General features: G+C 38.3%; 3 protein-coding genes across 3 annotated transcripts; 2 read left to right on the top strand and 1 right to left on the bottom strand.

Annotated features, from left to right (window-relative positions):
- The first annotated feature begins 2,070 nt into the window (after nt 1–2,070).
- On the top strand, nt 2,071–4,302 carry LOC128668084 (glutamic acid-rich protein-like). Its single transcript, XM_053740250.1, has 3 exons — nt 2,071–2,258; nt 3,301–3,774; nt 3,846–4,302. Exons 1-3 carry the CDS (start codon nt 2,071–2,073, stop codon nt 4,300–4,302), a joined length of 1,119 nt encoding a protein of 372 aa, XP_053596225.1.
- Nucleotides 4,303–4,770: 468 nt separating this feature from the next.
- On the top strand, nt 4,771–5,241 carry LOC128668083 (uncharacterized). Its single transcript, XM_053740249.1, has one exon. The coding sequence runs from the start codon at nt 4,771–4,773 to the stop codon at nt 5,239–5,241; it is 471 nt and encodes a 156-aa protein (XP_053596224.1).
- Nucleotides 5,242–6,194: 953 nt separating this feature from the next.
- LOC128668082 (uncharacterized) lies at nt 6,195–11,503 on the bottom strand. The gene is made up of 2 exons (XM_053740248.1): nt 8,665–11,503; nt 6,195–8,431 (listed from the first exon to the last, which is right to left on the bottom strand). The coding sequence occupies exons 1-2, from the start codon at nt 11,501–11,503 to the stop codon at nt 6,195–6,197; spliced, it is 5,076 nt and encodes a 1,691-aa protein (XP_053596223.1).
- Nucleotides 11,504–16,041: the final 4,538 nt, after the last annotated feature.

Below are 16,041 nucleotides of genomic sequence, written 5' to 3'. Positions count from 1 at the left end.
TTGAAACTTGAAAAGAATAGACGTATAAAAAATTTGGGGGGGGGGGCCCTGCATGAACAGGACCCCAAAAGCTCAAGAACTTTCTCCATGTGAGCCAGGCGCCGAAAAGAGCCGTTCGGTTTTAATTTGGTATGGTTTTACGTATGGGTATGGTTGTTTTTTGTATAATTTACTTAAAATCAAAGTCAAAAAATAAAAATAGAAAAAATTATGACAGTTCACCATGATATTGGATTGATTGAAAAACTCTTCGTCGTAATGATAAGGCGCTGAAGTCCCACTTGACGTCGATTATATTAAGAATAATTTATTTGATGTAAGACCTGACTGAAAAAATTAAAAAAAAAAATAAAACAATTCATGTTAGTTGATTCCTGAAATGGAAATTTTTAAACAAGTTTTCAACTTTTTAACAAGGTGCTGAAAAGTGCCGTTTAATATAAATTTTATAAACAATAATTTATTTAGTTTAAAATTTGACTGAAAGAATTAAAAAAAAAAAAATAAAAAAATAAATATTAGTTGGCCCTGAAACAGAAATTATTGAGTAAGTTTTTATCATTACAATGGGGAGTTTAAATTTGTCATTTGATGTCAGTTTTATAAGTAACAATTTAATTAGTTAATGATCTAGCTGAAAAAATAAAAAAATTAAATATTAGTTTGCCCTGAAATGAAAACATTTAAATAAGTATTTTTCAATACAATGAAGCGCTGAAAAGTGTAATTTTAAGTCAATTTTATAAACAATAATTTATTTAATATAAGATTTAACTGAAAGAATAAAAAAAAAATAATAAATATTAGTTGGCCCTGAAAGGAGCGCTGTAAGCTGTGTAAGTGTACAGACGTGTAAAAGAGTAGCTAGTGCAAAAATAAATGAAATAGTGAAAAAAAAAAAGAAAAGGCAAGTAAGTTTAGAGTAAAAAACGTGGGAGTGAAAAACGCCAAACAACGTGAATAATAAAAAAAAAGAAAAGCTGTGGCACGGGAAAAGCAACAGACGCGGAAACCAAAAGGTAAAAGCAATCAGGGTTTTGGCGGACATAAAGAAATTGGTTGGAGACAAGACGAAGGAAAAAAGTGACGAGGAACGAGAGGGCAGCACATACAAAGAGATGACAAGTGACGAGGAAAGACATGAGAGAGGTAAAGCGAATGGCGCAAGCGCCGGGATGACCAAGAGAAGGAGGGGAAGGCCGCGCAAATTCAAAAGTACAAATTCAGCGAGTAAAAGAGACTACGGTATGAAAAATGGAGCATTAGAAAAATTTGTGTTTAGTCAGATGGATATAATAATGGCAAAAGCAAAAAAGGTAGAAAACACAGACAATATAAATGAGGTAGGAACAGACTGGTGCAGAGCCGGATTTCAGATAGCGAGAACACCGGCAAGAAACAGTAGAGAAAGTCTGCAAGTTGAGAAGGACAGTAATGAAGAGGCGAAAGAGTTAGATATAATCGAGACAATCAATGATAGGAAAGACAAACAGAAAGATGAAGTGTGAAAAAAGACAAGAGAACAAGCAACGCAGACTGGAATGTCAAATTGGAGCCAAAAGCAGGAAATGAAGGATAGTGAAAAAAATTCAGAGGAAAAGATGTGGCAATTGATCGCAGAGATAGAAGACAGGGTAAAAACAAAAGTTGAAGAATTGATAATGAAATCAATGGAAGAAATAAAGGCATGTACAAGACAAGAAACCTCGAAGATAGGGGCCCAAATAATTAGGAGCAAATGTAAAGAAGACCAAGTGGAAAAGGAAAGAAGACACAGACAGGAAATAGAAAGATTAGAGAAGGAAATTGGTAAAAGATAACAAAGCATACAGGAAAAGGACAGAGTAATTAAAGAGCTAAGTGAAAAAATAAAAAAGGAGAAAGAAAGTAAGACGAACATACCAAATAAGACAAAAGCAACCGAGGAAAAAAAAAGAAAAGCAACACGACAGTCAGAGTCACGACACAAAGAGACAAGGAAAGAGTAACAGTGGAGGAAGGCAGGAAAGAGGGCGATCAAGAGTGAAGGAAACAGAAAACGCGTGGGCGAATGAAAGGAATGTTCAAGAAATGAGGGAATGGAGCTTGGAAAATGAGGTGGAAAGATTTGTGAGCGAGGCGAGGAAAAGACAAGATAAGAAGGACAAAACAAATAAAGAATGGAGAAGACAAGAAAAAGAAAAGCTCATTGAAGAAAAGCCAAAAAAAATTAATGGAAATGAGCTGGAGGAAGAACTAAAAGAAAGGAAGCAAAAAAGGTTAAACATACACATATATTATGAAAATGGCATGTACCGAAGAAAAGAAGACGTAATGGAGGTGATGGAAAGGAGATTGAAAGTCAGAATTGAGCCGATGAGAGTAAAATTCCAGAAAGGAAGACAGATAATAATCGAAAGTGCAAATGAGAAAGAGAAGAGAGACATTCTGGGAAGACGGAAGATTATGAAAGGGACCGGAGTGTGGGTGGGGAAAGAAAAAACGAGTAGAGAGTTAGAAGTTGAGAGGTGGATAAGAAGAAAAGCAAAATGGGAGCAGAGTAATGGCAATGTAACAGAAGTAGAGGGGAAGAAAATAAAAATTAGGGTGGTGTGGTGGTGTTGGAATAAAAAAAAGGAGAATTGGAATTATGAAAGTAGGCGAATGATGAGAAAAAGGAGTGAAGAGTGGGTACAGAAAGAGACACAGAGGCCAAGGAGAGAGAGGACCAAAATAAAGGAAGAGAGCAAGAAAATAGAAGGAAAATAATGTTTTGGAATGTTGCAGGTATGAATGAGGTAGAAAAAGCTGCCACAATGATGGAAGAAAACGAGATTGTTGTGCTAGTGGGGACATGAGTAATGGAAGATAAGGTGGAAATAACATGTGAGAGGCTGAGCAAAGAATTCAAATGGTGGGCGAAGCCTGCGACGAGAGAGAAACAGAGAGGAAGAGCAAAGGGAAGTTATATTATTGGGATAAAAAAAATTGCAAACCAAAATGGGAAGTCAGAGAATGGAAATACGGAATGATGTTGGAAGAAAGTAAGGAAAGTGAAAGTATAATCACAGTGTATAACAATGTAGGAATGAGCAAATTAGAAACGGAGCTAAGAAGGCAGATAGAAGAATGTGCAAACAGGGACGAAAGCGTGATGATCATTGGGGACTTTAATGCGAGAATCGGAGAAGAAAACGTAACAGGAGAGGACGAAGGCAGAGTGAGGAAAAAAAGAAAATCGAGAGACAAGACAGTAAACAGCGAAGGAAAAAAATTACTAAAGATGTGTGATGAGTTAGGACTCTGCGTATAAAATGATAGAGCAAGAGGTGATGAAGGTGGGGAAATAACTTACGTCGGGGGAGACGAAGAGAGTTTAGGATCAGTAATTGACCTAATACTAACGCTGGACAGAGGCGATGAGCAAGAAATAGAGGTAAGAGTGGTGGAAAGAATAGAGTCAGATCATCTACCAGTGTTGGCGAGATATAAGGTAAAGAGAAATGAGGAAGAGAGTAAGGAAGGAAGCTGCATTTCAGAGGAGGAAGAGCAGGAAGAAATTGGAGCAAATAAGCTGATCTGGAAGAAAGAAAAAATACAGGAGTATGCAGAAGCAACGCAGGAAGCACTGACAGAAGCACTAGAGGAAAAAAGCGAGCTTGAGTGGGAGGATATAAAGGAAATAGTAAGAAAAGGGGCTGAAAAAACGGGGATGGTGATGAAAGGAAAGAAGGACAAAGATACAAAGGAGAAAGAAAAGTGGTACAATATCGAGGGTAAAAAAAAAGAAAAGAAGTATGGAAGAAGCTCAAAGAATTCATCAAGGATAATAACAAAGAAAAAAAGAGAAATCTGAACGAAAGCAGAAAGAAATATAGGGAAACAATCAAAGAGAGCAAGGAAAGGTGGATGATGGAAAGGTGTGAGGAGATAAATAACGCCAAAGACATGACAAAATGGTGGGAAGCCATAAATAGGTTCAGAGGAAGAAAGAAAAGAGCTGCAAGCAACAGTATAAAAGCAAAACAATGGGAAAAGCACTTAAGTGATCTGCTGAATGGGGAAGGCAATGAAGAATCGGAAGAGAAAGAAAATGAGCCGTGGAAAGGAGAAGGTAGTAATGAAGGATTAGAGGAGCTGAAGCTCGATGAAAACTTCAGCAGGAGAGAAGTGAAAGCCGCGATAAGAAAGCTCGGGAATCACAAAGCTCCAGGGGAAGACGGGATGGCAGCAGAATTTATAAAGAACAGTGCACCAGATGTCATTGAATGGATAGGCGAAATTATAAATAAAATATGGGACGAAGGAAGTATGCCAGAATGATGGGACACAGCAGTGATAATTCCGATTTACAAAGCAGGAGACGAAGAAAGAACAGAAAATTACAGGGGAATTTCGCTTTTAAATACAGGGTACAAGTTATTGACAACTATGATGACGGAGAGGCTAGATAACTGGATAAATAAAGAAAAAATTTTAAGAGAGAGTCAGGCGGGGTTCAGGAAAAAAAGAGGGACAAGGGACCACATATTTGTATTGAATAGTCTAATAAACAACAAAATGAAGAGGAAGGGAGGAAAATTATGCATCGGGTTCATAGACTTTAGAGCGGCGTTCGACACAGTCAGGAGACCAAAAATGAAGAGAAAGGTATGGAGGAAGGGGGCCAGAGGGAGAATGCACAGAATAATAAGAGAAATATATAAAAGAACATATTGTAAGGTGAAAGTAGGAAAAAGAAGACAGACAAAAGAATTTATAACAAGAAAAGGGGTAAGACAAGGGTGTGCGATGAGCGGAGCGTTATATGGCATAGATATCGACGACCTAGAAAAGACGATGGAAGAGAAGAAGAGAGGAGGGACAATGATTCGGAACCAACGAATACATGTCATGAAATATGCGGATGATGTGGCGCTAGTTGCGGACACAGAAGAGGAGCTAAGAGGGATGCTGAAAGAGCTAGAAAGATACACAGAAGAGAATAAGATGGAGGTGAACGTGAAAAAAACAAAAATTCTAATATGCAGAAATGGAGGTAGAAAAAAGAAGGGAAAGAAATGGATGTATAAAGGAAGTGAGGTCGAAGAAGTCAAAGAATTTAAATATCTTGGGTACCATTTCACCACAAGGAATAGCGCAGGGAAACAAAAAAAGGAACTAGCACAAAAAGCACAAAAGGCCACAAATGCAGTATGGGGAGTGATAAAAAGGAGCAAAAAGAACAGCATGAGGGACAGGATGTATCTGTCTCGCGACTAGTTTGCCGCGAGAATAAATTTTAACAATTAATTTTGTTAAATAATAATTTAAACAATTAACTTAAAACCAATCTTAACAAGTAATTTTGTTAAGAAATAAGTATTTAACAAGCAATTTTGCTAAATAAATATTGTTGTGGATTTATTAGACCGAGCGCAATGCTGATCTCTTCAAAGTATCGAGTACAATAATGGTGTTTTACATTTTACAAAAATATCTTAGCGTTAAACTTAAAGAACTAAGATTGGGGGAAAAAGGGGCGTGTTAGAAGGAAAGTGGAAAACTAAGGGTTGTGATTGGAGCGCGGAGGGCATTAGAAGGGCCAGAGAAAATGGGGAAGGGTCGTATCGTCGTGGGAGTATGGCGGAGTAGAAGGGGGGCAAAACGAAAGTGAAAGAGGACGAGCCGAGAGAGTGAGATACAGAAAACAAAAATGGTGACTGGACTATTTTGGAAAGTAGACGAGTGCAATTAGGAACAGATGTCCGGACTGATTTATGATAGGGCTTAAATAATTTAAGGATAAGGAGCAAAGGAGTCGTAAACACGGGACTAGAAGTGTTTTACATTTTTAAATTTTAAACTTAATCCCTAAACAATAGAGCCGATGTTTGGCCGTTTACTTGAGCAAAAAATATTTAGACATAAAATAAGTTTTCAACTAAATCCTAAACAGATGTTTAAAATAAGGTAAAATAAATGAAGCTAATATAACAATAAAATAAAATTGCAGATAAAAAAAAAATAAAAAAAAAAAAAAAAAAAAGATGGGTAATTCCTAAATTCTAGGGACAAATATTTTAAACTAAAAATACAAAATATTACAAGGCGTAAATTAAATTCATTACATATACGGAAAATAATAAACTAATATAAGACTATTATTCCGCGACGGAACATGCCGCCCGCCTTGAACGGATCTGCGTTCAAAATAAATGTTGGTGAAGTCGCCACTAGTCAAGGGGCAATGGGCACACGCGTTTGGTGCAGCGTTTGTATTCGCCGGTGGAAGTCTTCACGGTAACCACCCTGATGATGCCGTCTGCTCCGGGATGTACTGTGGTAATGCGCCCTAGCGCCCATTGAAGTGGAGGAAGATTTTCTTCTACAATAAGCACCAGTGAACCAACCTGTAGAACGTTCGATTTGTCGAGGTGCCCGCTCAGGGTTATGAGTTGGTGTAGGTATTCCTTGTGCCAGCGCTTCCAAAAATGTTGCTTCAGCTGCTGAGCATGTTGCCAAGCTGATAGGCGATTAGATGGTGTGTCGGTGAGGTCGTCCTGAGGAAAGCTTGTCAGAGGACCACCAACTAGGAAATGACCAGCGGTAAGGGAGAGCAGGTCATTTGGATCAGAGGACATAGGAGAAATAGGGCGGGAATTTAAAATTGCTTCTATTTCTATAACGCACGTCTCGAGCTGTTCAAATGTTAACAGCGTATCACCAACTGTACGAATCAGATGATGCTTAAAAGATTTTACGGCGGCCTCCCAGAGCCCACCGAAGTGGGGGGCACGAGGGGGAATAAAATGCCAAGTTATCCTTTCGGACGTAAGAAAACTTAGGACGGAGTTCTTATGCTCCTCCGAATTAAACAATGTTTGCAGTTCATTAAGCTCACGGTTTGCCCCGACGAAATTCGTGGCGTTATCCGAGTATATCTCGAGAGATTTTCCACGCCTTGAAAACAATCTTCGGAGGCTGCCAATAAAGGCCTCGGTGGTGAGATCACTTACTAGTTCTAAGTGAACTGCTTTGGTTGACATGCATACGTAAATTGCGACATAAACCTTCAATCGGCTACGATTGCGAAAGCGTTTTTCCTTTATGTATAAAGGACCGCAGTAGTCGACTCCAACACGGAGGAAAGGACGGGAAGGGGTGACACGGGGTTCAGGCAGGATTCCCATGACGTGATCAGCGGCACGCGGTTTCGCTCGAAAGCAGGTAATGCAACGATAGATAATTTTTCGCGTAATGTTGCGACCGTCTAAGGGCCAATACGTTTGACGCACCGAGTATAGGGTGGCTTGAGTGCCAGCATGCTTCAGCCGCACGTGCTCTTCGGTTATGATAAGACGCGTTATATAATGACGAGCTGGTAAGAGCAGGGGGTGTTGCTGCTCCTTAGTTAGCGAGGAACGAGCCAGCCTTCCTCCTACTCTTAGGAGATCTTGCTCGTCAAGATAGGGATTTAACGGAATTAATTTACTATTGTCGGAGATAACTTCATTGTTTTTTAGTTGCTTTATTTCTTTCAGAAAGGCGGAGTGCTGAGTAATCCTTATTATGAGATCATGAGCTTGTTGTAGCTCCTGTAAACTTAATCGATCAAATCTGCGATGATTTTTATGGCGAGCGTTGTAAACAAAACGCATTACGTAAGCCACTACCCGTTTTAATTTATGGCTAGAGTGGTATTTTTCGAGCAGATCATTGAGTCCGCACTCTATTTTCATACAAAGCACGCGATCGGGAATTATAGGCTTCATTTCTGGAATGTCGATTGAAGGGAGAGCTCCCTTGGGCCAAGTGCTAGGCTCGCACTGCAGCCAACTTGGGCCAGTCTGCCAGATGCTGTTGGCCACGAACTCAGCCGGAGTTTGGCCACGCGAAATAGAGTCCGCGGGATTGTCTTGAGAAGACACGTGGCGCCAATGGCAACGATGAGAAAGCCTCTGAATCTCCGCCACTCGATTGGCAACGAAGGTTTTTAGTAGATGAGGAGGGGTATTTATCCAATGAAGTGTGATAGTCGAGTCAGACCATAAGTAAACGTCCTTAATATCCAACAATAGGGTTTTAATAGCTACGTCATAGAGTCTGGAAAGCAATAACGCAGCGCAGAGCTCTAATCGAGGTAATGATAGTGATGACACTGGGGCAACTCGTGATTTTGAACAAACCAGATGAGTACGAACATGCCCAGCCTCATCGATAGAGCGGATGTAGATACATGCTCCGTATGCTCGCTCGCTTGCGTCACAAAATCCATGCAATTGGACATCGACTGCTCCCGAGAAAGCAACGCTGCGCTTGAAACGCAGCTCTTCAATCATAGACAACTGGGCCCGAAATTGGGCCCATAGTGAGTGAATTGAGATCGGGATTGATTCATCCCAGGCCAGTCCAGCCTTCCACAAAAGCTGCATTATTATCTTAGCATAGACAATTATAGGGCCAAGGAGGCCTAGTGGATCAAATAGTTTCGCAATTTGTGATAAAATTGCACGCTTGGTAGTGGCCTCGGAAGCAGGCGCGCTAATAGTGTAGAAGAGTGTGTCGTCCCGAGGACTCCACCGTATACCGAGAGTTTTGATGGTAGCGTCAGGATCCAGGGACATGTGGATTCCCTCTGAGGCCTGAGGTAAATTTTGGATAAGGGCAGGCTCGTTGGAGGCCCATTTGCGAAGACGGAATTGCCCCTTTTCAATAAATTAATTAATTCGTCACGTATGCACTCTGCTTCTGCGAGAGTTTTAGCGCCGGTAAACAAATCGTCGACGTAGAAGTCCCTCAGCAGAGCGATGACAGCCAGAGGGTATGCAGGACCTTCATCGTAAGCAAGTTGATGAAGGGTGCGCACTGATAAGTGAGACGCACAAGCAGTGCCATAGGTGACTGTGCTCAGCAAACAGGTCTTAATGGGCTCTTGAGAGGTTTCGCGATACAGAATTTTTTGGTAGATTGCATCCTCGGGGTGTACGAGGATTTGCCTGTACATCTTCTCTACGTCGGCAGTGAGCACGTAAGGGTGAGATCGCCAACGAGTGAGTATTGTAAATAAACTATCCTGAAGTTGTGGACCAACCATTAAAGTGTCATTCAAGGAAATTCCCGTAGATGTTTTCGCAGAACCGTCAAAGACTACACGGATCTTGGTGGTGATGCTGTCGTCCTTTAGGACAGCATGATGAGGGAGATAGAACCCTAAATGATCTTCACATAAGTCATCGGACACCGACATGTGACCCAACTCTTTATACTCCCGCAAAAATTCGAGGTAATCATGCTTGATTGCATGGTCTCGTTGGAAACGCCTTTCTAGCGCAAAAAATCTTTTTAAGGCTGACGAATATGAATCGCCTAGTCTGCTCTTTTTGCTGTTGAACGGCAAGCGAACTACATACCGACCCTCTACAGTCCGAGTGGTATGAAGCTTATAGTGCTCTTCACAAGCCTTTTCTTCCGAAGATAAGATTGCAACAGACGGAATTTCTTCCACCTCCCAAAATCGGGTTAAAGAGATATCAGACGATGGTGAGTTTAAATTAAGATGACACGACACGTTGGAAACGCTCAAATTGCTGTTTATTTCCCCAGCAACTATCCACCCAAGCAGCGTTTTATGCAGAACAGCGTCGGGATGATTTTTGAGGGAAATTTGTCCCACACTAAGGAGCTTATAAAAGAGCTTCACTCCGATCAGAGCATCGACCTCAGACGGCTTATAGAACTCTGGGTCCGCGAGGGATATATTTTTAGGTATTTCGAGCTGAGTTACATTAATGGCAATGGATGGCATTGACTGGCTGATCTGGGGAACAATTAAAAATTCAACAATTTTTTGAAATTTGCTATGACGCGATTTTAAAGTGGCGCGAGCAGAGTGTTTGACACTTGTAGAGGTGTTGTCCACCCCAGTTACTGAGATGTTTACCGCCTTTTTATCCAGATTTAAGAACTTAGCAGCCTTTTCTGTGATAAAGTGCGCCTGAGATCCTGCATCCAGGAATACTCGGCATTGCCTGATTTTTCCTTGCTTATTTACAAGGTCCACAATAGCTGTAGCTAGCAACGCTTCAGATGAGACCTGAGCGTGCATATTTATAGTCGATTTAGGCATATCGAAGGCCGTCGCAGATGCATTCAAAGGCGGCATTTCAGGTTTTGATTTATCGAAGTGAAGTAGAGTATGATGTCTATAACCACACGCTTGACACTTTCCTGAAGGGCACTGTGAAGAGTGATGACCCTTACGAAGACAATTAGTGCATAAATTAGACCCTTTTGCCGCTTCATAGCGAGCAAACGGTGATAAAGCTGCGAAGCCCTTACACGAATAGATATAATGATCGCCACCTTGACAATAGAGACAGCGATTTTGAGAGGTAGAAGCTGCGAACGATTGCTGAGAACGCGATTGAGCTCGTCCGTTTGACGGTGCTTGCCTAGAATTATTTGGAGGAGGCGCAGGTGCTTGAGCCCTAGAACCTTCAAGTTGAGCGCGCTTTGTTAAAAAGGTAAGCATCTGCTTCATTGTGGGTTTACTTACGCCACAACTGAATTCCTCCCATCGCTCCCGCATAAAATTGTTAAATTTGCTTACGAATAGCACGATCAATAATGAGTCCCAATAATCGGTGGGCTCACCAAGCTGATTTAAGACACGCAGATGCCGTTGTATGTGATCAAGAAATGATCGGATAGAAGACTCCTTTGAGATTGGAGGAGTATCCAGCAAAGATTTTATGTAACTGTCCCGTATAAATCTTCTGTCATCGTACCGTTCTTTTAGTAAGCCCCACGCTACCTCGTAGTTTTGAGATGACGTTTCAAGACAAGATATTACGTTGGCCGCTTCGCCAGTTAAGCAACCTTTTAGGTAGATTAATTTTCGTATATGTGGAATATTGTGATCCTCGTTGACCAACGAGTTAAACAGATCATAAAATCCCAACCAAGTGTCAAAGGACCTGCTAAAGGTAGGTAGAGTGATGGTCGGTAAAGCAGGTAACATACTCATAGGATGGTTAAATGCATGAGGTGCGGTAAAATTGTTATTAACCGGTGTGGGAGTTGATAACACAGCCGATTGATTCGAAGGAGAGATAGTTACAGAAGGGATAGGAACGGTATTAACAAGCTGAGCTGCAATTGACGATACAACGCCTTGAGATACCGAGAGTGACGAGCTGGAGGTTGCAGAAGGACTCGAGGTTGTTGGAGACGAAACCAAAGAAGTGTCTCGCTTGCGTTGTTCTGAAAGAAGGTTCGTCGCGATTGCGTAAGTTTCATAATATAGATTTTCGAATTCGGTGCGATATGCGGTTAATTCTTCAGACTCCTCAAGAAGTGCCTCTAATTCATGTTGATATTCTTCAAATAATTTCCGAACCGTCTCAATTTCTTTATACCGCTTCTCAAGGATTGGAAAATCTTTCGACGGATCAAATTTCTTTAGAAAGTTTTCATATGTCGTTAACGATCGCTTGGCATTACCGCGCTTAGTTTTTAACGCTTTAATTTGTTCAGCAGTCATTTTAATAATGAGGTTAACAAGTTAAAACAAAAATAAAAATAATAAAAAAAATAAGAAATATTTAATGCAGAGAGCAGCGCGATAAAAACGAATGCAATAATAAATGGGATTAATTATGGAATAATATTGATTGGTGTCACACTGACTAACCTTTTGATGACCACGTGACTGCGAATCTGGTTACGACGATCTCTCGAGATGCTGGATTGCCGCTGATGTAGATGATGTTGACGTTGACGTAGACTCGAAGTTGATGTTGACCGGAGTGACGATGCGTTGAACTCCGGAACTGCAGGCTATCACTGACGTAATAACTTGGATGACTACACTTATTTGTGTCGTGCGTTTGCAGTAAATACACTGGCGATTGTGACAGCCACAATAAATAACGCACTGAATAACTAGCACTGTTATTTTTCACAAACTACTCGAACAATAGTACGCAATTATGGTTTATTTAATGATAACGATTGTGAACTGATGCCAGAATTAATTAATTTTAATATCCGGCTCGAAGGACCATGAAATGTCTCGCGACTAGTTTGCCGCGAGAATAAATTTTAACAATTAATTTTGTTAAATAATAATTTAAACAATTAACTTAAAACCAATCTTAACAAGTAATTTTGTTAAGAAATAAGTATTTAACAAGCAATTTTGCTAAATAAATATTGTTGTGGATTTATTAGACCGAGCGCAATGCTGATCTCTTCAAAGTATCGAGTACAATAATGGTGTTTTACATTTTACAAAAATATCTTAGCGTTAAACTTAAAGAACTAAGATTGGGGGAAAAAGGGGCGTGTTAGAAGGAAAGTGGAAAACTAAGGGTTGTGATTGGAGCGCGGAGGGCATTAGAAGGGCCAGAGAAAATGGGGAAGGGTCGTATCGTCGTGGGAGTATGGCGGAGTAGAAGGGGGGCAAAACGAAAGTGAAAGAGGACGAGCCGAGAGAGTGAGATACAGAAAACAAAAATGGTGACTGGACTATTTTGGAAAGTAGACGAGTGCAATTAGGAACAGATGTCCGGACTGATTTATGATAGGGCTTAAATAATTTAAGGATAAGGAGCAAAGGAGTCGTAAACACGGGACTAGAAGTGTTTTACATTTTTAAATTTTAAACTTAATCCCTAAACAATAGAGCCGATGTTTGGCCGTTTACTTGAGCAAAAAATATTTAGACATAAAATAAGTTTTCAACTAAATCCTAAACAGATGTTTAAAATAAGGTAAAATAAATGAAGCTAATATAACAATAAAATAAAATTGCAGATAAAAAAAAATAAAAAAAAAAAAAAAAAAAAAAAAAAAAAAAAAAAGATGGGTAATTCCTAAATTCTAGGGACAAATATTTTAAACTAAAAATACAAAATATTACAAGGCGTAAATTAAATTCATTACATATACGGAAAATAATAAACTAATATAAGACTATTATTCCGCGACGGAACAGTATCTGATGAACACTGTGGCAAGAACAGTAGCTCTGTACGGAGTGGAGGTCTGGGGGTGGGAAAAGTCGGAAGAAATAGAGAGGGTGCATAGGAGGCTCTGCAAGATGGCATTAGGAGTAAGAAGGGATACACCAGAATATATTTGGAGGGACGAGATGGGAGTAGAAAAGATGGAAGTAATATTAAAAGAAAGAGCAGTAAGATATATGAAGGATTGTATGATGATGGAAGAAGAGAGATGGCCAAGGATAGCACTGAAAGAAGAAATGAGAGGGATTATGAACAGGTGCCCGACGAAATGGGGGAAAATGGTGAAGGTTGCGCTAAAAAAAATGTAATGCGAGGAGGTGATAGAGATGATCTACAGGGATGCGGGAGTAGAGGAAATAGAGGAAAAGCTGAATGAGGGCATTAAGAAAATGAGAGAGAACGTGAAAAAGGAGGCTGAAGACGCAATAAACAAATCAACGTATAATACATTGTACAAAAAAATAAGATTAGAGAAAGAAGAAGATAACTACTGGAAAAAAGATAATGTAAGAGGGGAGGACAAGGAGATGTGGGCGAGGATAAGGTGTGGAAATTTGGGAAGAGCGGGCAAAAAAGGGTACAGGGACTGGAGCTGTAGAGGGTGTGGGAAAGAGGAGGAAACGTTGATACGCCTACTAAAATGTGAAGGAATATATAAAGGGGTGGAGAAGGAAAAAGAGCTGCTAGAAGAGTGGAGAGGGTTAGAGGATAAAAAAGTAGAAGAAAAAATGATAGCGAAATTAAAAGGAGAGGTTGATATAAAACTATGTACGGTCTTCAAGAGAATTGAAGAAATTTTGAGAGTCGACTCAGGGTTACGGAGCGTGGTGCAAGCGGGATACCAAAACTGTGACGTGCAAAAAATATAAGAAGCCAAAAACAAATAAATTATAGAAGTTAAAAAGTAAGAAAGAAATAATATATATAACGAAGTGAATATTTTACCAAATGAAAATATGATTTATGTAAAAATTTGTATACGCCCTATAAGTTGTGCAAATAAAACTATTTTATATATAGTTGGCCCTGAAATAAAAATATTTAAATAAGTTTTTATCGTGACGATTATACATTCTAAGTAAATTTTATAACAAATAATATTTGATATACAATTTAGCTGAAAGAATTGAAAAATAAATAAAGAAAATTTATATTAGTTAGCCTTGAAATAAAAATTTACTTATCGTAGTCGATGAACAAAACAAGCTAAAAGAATTAACGAAAAAAAAAGTTTACATTAGTAAGAACCAAAAAAAGTTATTAGGTTGATCAGAAGTAATAACTTTTTTTTTTTCTTTGAAAATCATAAATTTTTTATCAACCATAAAAGATACATGATAAAATTTTTATGGCATAAAAACCCATTTCGCAAGAGTTCGGTGAACGAACTAATATTTTTAGTTTATAAAAAATTTGTCGCAGGATTGAAAGCGAATTCGCAATGTGTAACTTATAAGTATTGACGATAAAAAGATTTGGTGATGGGGGAGAAATGGCGAAACTTCAAAGCCATTTAGAATTTGGGAAGATTTGGATCAGTAAAAATAAGTAGTATTTTCTATACAAAAGCGCAATATCCTTATAAGTTTTTGTTTAAATAAATTTTTGTAATATGTTTGATAGTTTGGTTTGAATTTCAATTAAAAATTCACAGTAATAAAGAGTAGAAAAAAAATTATGTCCAAGAAATGGTGACTCATCAAAACCATTCCCTTGACTATAATATAAAATTTGAAAGATTAAAAATCAAAGAATTTTTTATACAGAAACAAATTTGAAGAAGCGAATGATGAATCTTCAAAATGATGCTCCAATTACAAATATTCAATTTATGAGCAACAAGATATAGATTTTTTTTAAAACTATAAGACATAAAAAAAATAATTACCAAGTTTATGATATTTACCAACCAAAATTTATAAACATTCCATTAAAAAAATCATATATTTCTTGTCATTAAAATTTTTATTAAACAATTATTTTTTTTGCAATACATCAGTCACATTAAATTTATTTCATTTGCCTTTATTTATTTCTCATAACTTTTTTAATGCAACCTAAATAATAAAATATCAAGCCCCTGGAAAAATATTAACATTCAAAATTTGAAGTTGGAATAAATATGTATTCGCTTAAGCGTAAGTAATTACTCACTTGAGATTTTTCTGGCTTAAGTGTCACAAGTTATCCTCAATTTTACTACCAGTTCAGAATAATTATCCAGTTTAAATTTATTTTCTCTTATAGTTTTAATTACAATTAAGCTTTAATTCGAATTCATAAGTTTCCTACTGTTAATTCAAAAGCTTGACGGAAAAATAAATAAATTATTTCAGTCGATTAATTTCGAATGCGATAAAAAAATAGAGACTCTTTACTTGAAGTCAAACTGATTATTATGTAAAATAAATTTTATTGCAATAAAAAATATTTGTAGTTTGAAAAACCTGGTACGCGCCGTATAAGAATTCGCCCTATATCGAATCACGGATTGAGTAAAATGAACCAAAGATGGACACAGAGAAAAAAATTTATTGATTAGTAGCTTTCAGATGAAATAAAATAATAACCGAATTTTGGTAGATTTTTGAGAGGGACCATGTTGCCCCATATAAAAAAAATTTTTTTTGTTGGAGCATATTAATGACGAACACATGGTACAAAACTAGCAGAAATAAAAGAGGTAAAAAGAGCAAATATCAAATCTTTTTTTCACGACGCATTTTGCTTCAAATTTAAAGATTTTTAATTTTCGATAAATGTGGTATATTGAGACAAAAAGTAAGTATCCCCCTCCCTTCTTCCCCTATTCGAGCCGCCAAAAACTCAGTCTTTCCTTAAGTACTCCCTTTTGCCCCTCTCTTCCTGAATTATGACCACAGATATTTAAGAGTGGGGGAGAAAAGTAATTATCTGGGGAGATTTTGTTAAGGTCGAAGGTACCATAGACAACATCATTCAAAACCGTTTTCGATCTTGAGACGATCAGTCGTACAGTCAATCTTGTCCCAAAACTACAAACATAAAATCAGTGATCGTTAATAATTTAACT

Source organism: Microplitis demolitor, chromosome 6 (genome assembly GCF_026212275.2).
Source record: "Microplitis demolitor isolate Queensland-Clemson2020A chromosome 6, iyMicDemo2.1a, whole genome shotgun sequence".
Lineage (NCBI taxonomy): Eukaryota > Metazoa > Arthropoda > Insecta > Hymenoptera > Braconidae > Microplitis > Microplitis demolitor.
Note: the sequence above shows the minus strand (reverse complement) of the source record. Positions and strands in the feature narration are given on the sequence as shown.

What these genes read in the sequence shown, in the direction of transcription:
- LOC128668083 (XM_053740249.1), top strand. Translation starts at nt 4,771, where the DNA reads ATGAGCGGAGCGTTATATGGCATAGATATCGACGACCTAGAAAAGACG.
- LOC128668082 (XM_053740248.1), bottom strand. Translation starts at nt 11,503, where the DNA reads ATGACTGCTGAACAAATTAAAGCGTTAAAAACTAAGCGCGGTAATGCC. An exon ending in AATTAATTTATTGAAAAGGG is followed by an intron (nt 8,432 to 8,664) that starts GCAATTCCGTCT and finishes TTGATCCACTAG; the next exon opens with GCCTCCTTGGCCCTATAATT.
- LOC128668084 (XM_053740250.1), top strand. Translation starts at nt 2,071, where the DNA reads ATGAGGGAATGGAGCTTGGAAAATGAGGTGGAAAGATTTGTGAGCGAG. An exon ending in AAAGAAAGGAAGCAAAAAAG is followed by an intron (nt 2,259 to 3,300) that starts GTTAAACATACA and finishes ATAAAATGATAG; the next exon opens with AGCAAGAGGTGATGAAGGTG. An exon ending in GGTAAAAAAAAAGAAAAGAA is followed by an intron (nt 3,775 to 3,845) that starts GTATGGAAGAAG and finishes GAACGAAAGCAG; the next exon opens with AAAGAAATATAGGGAAACAA.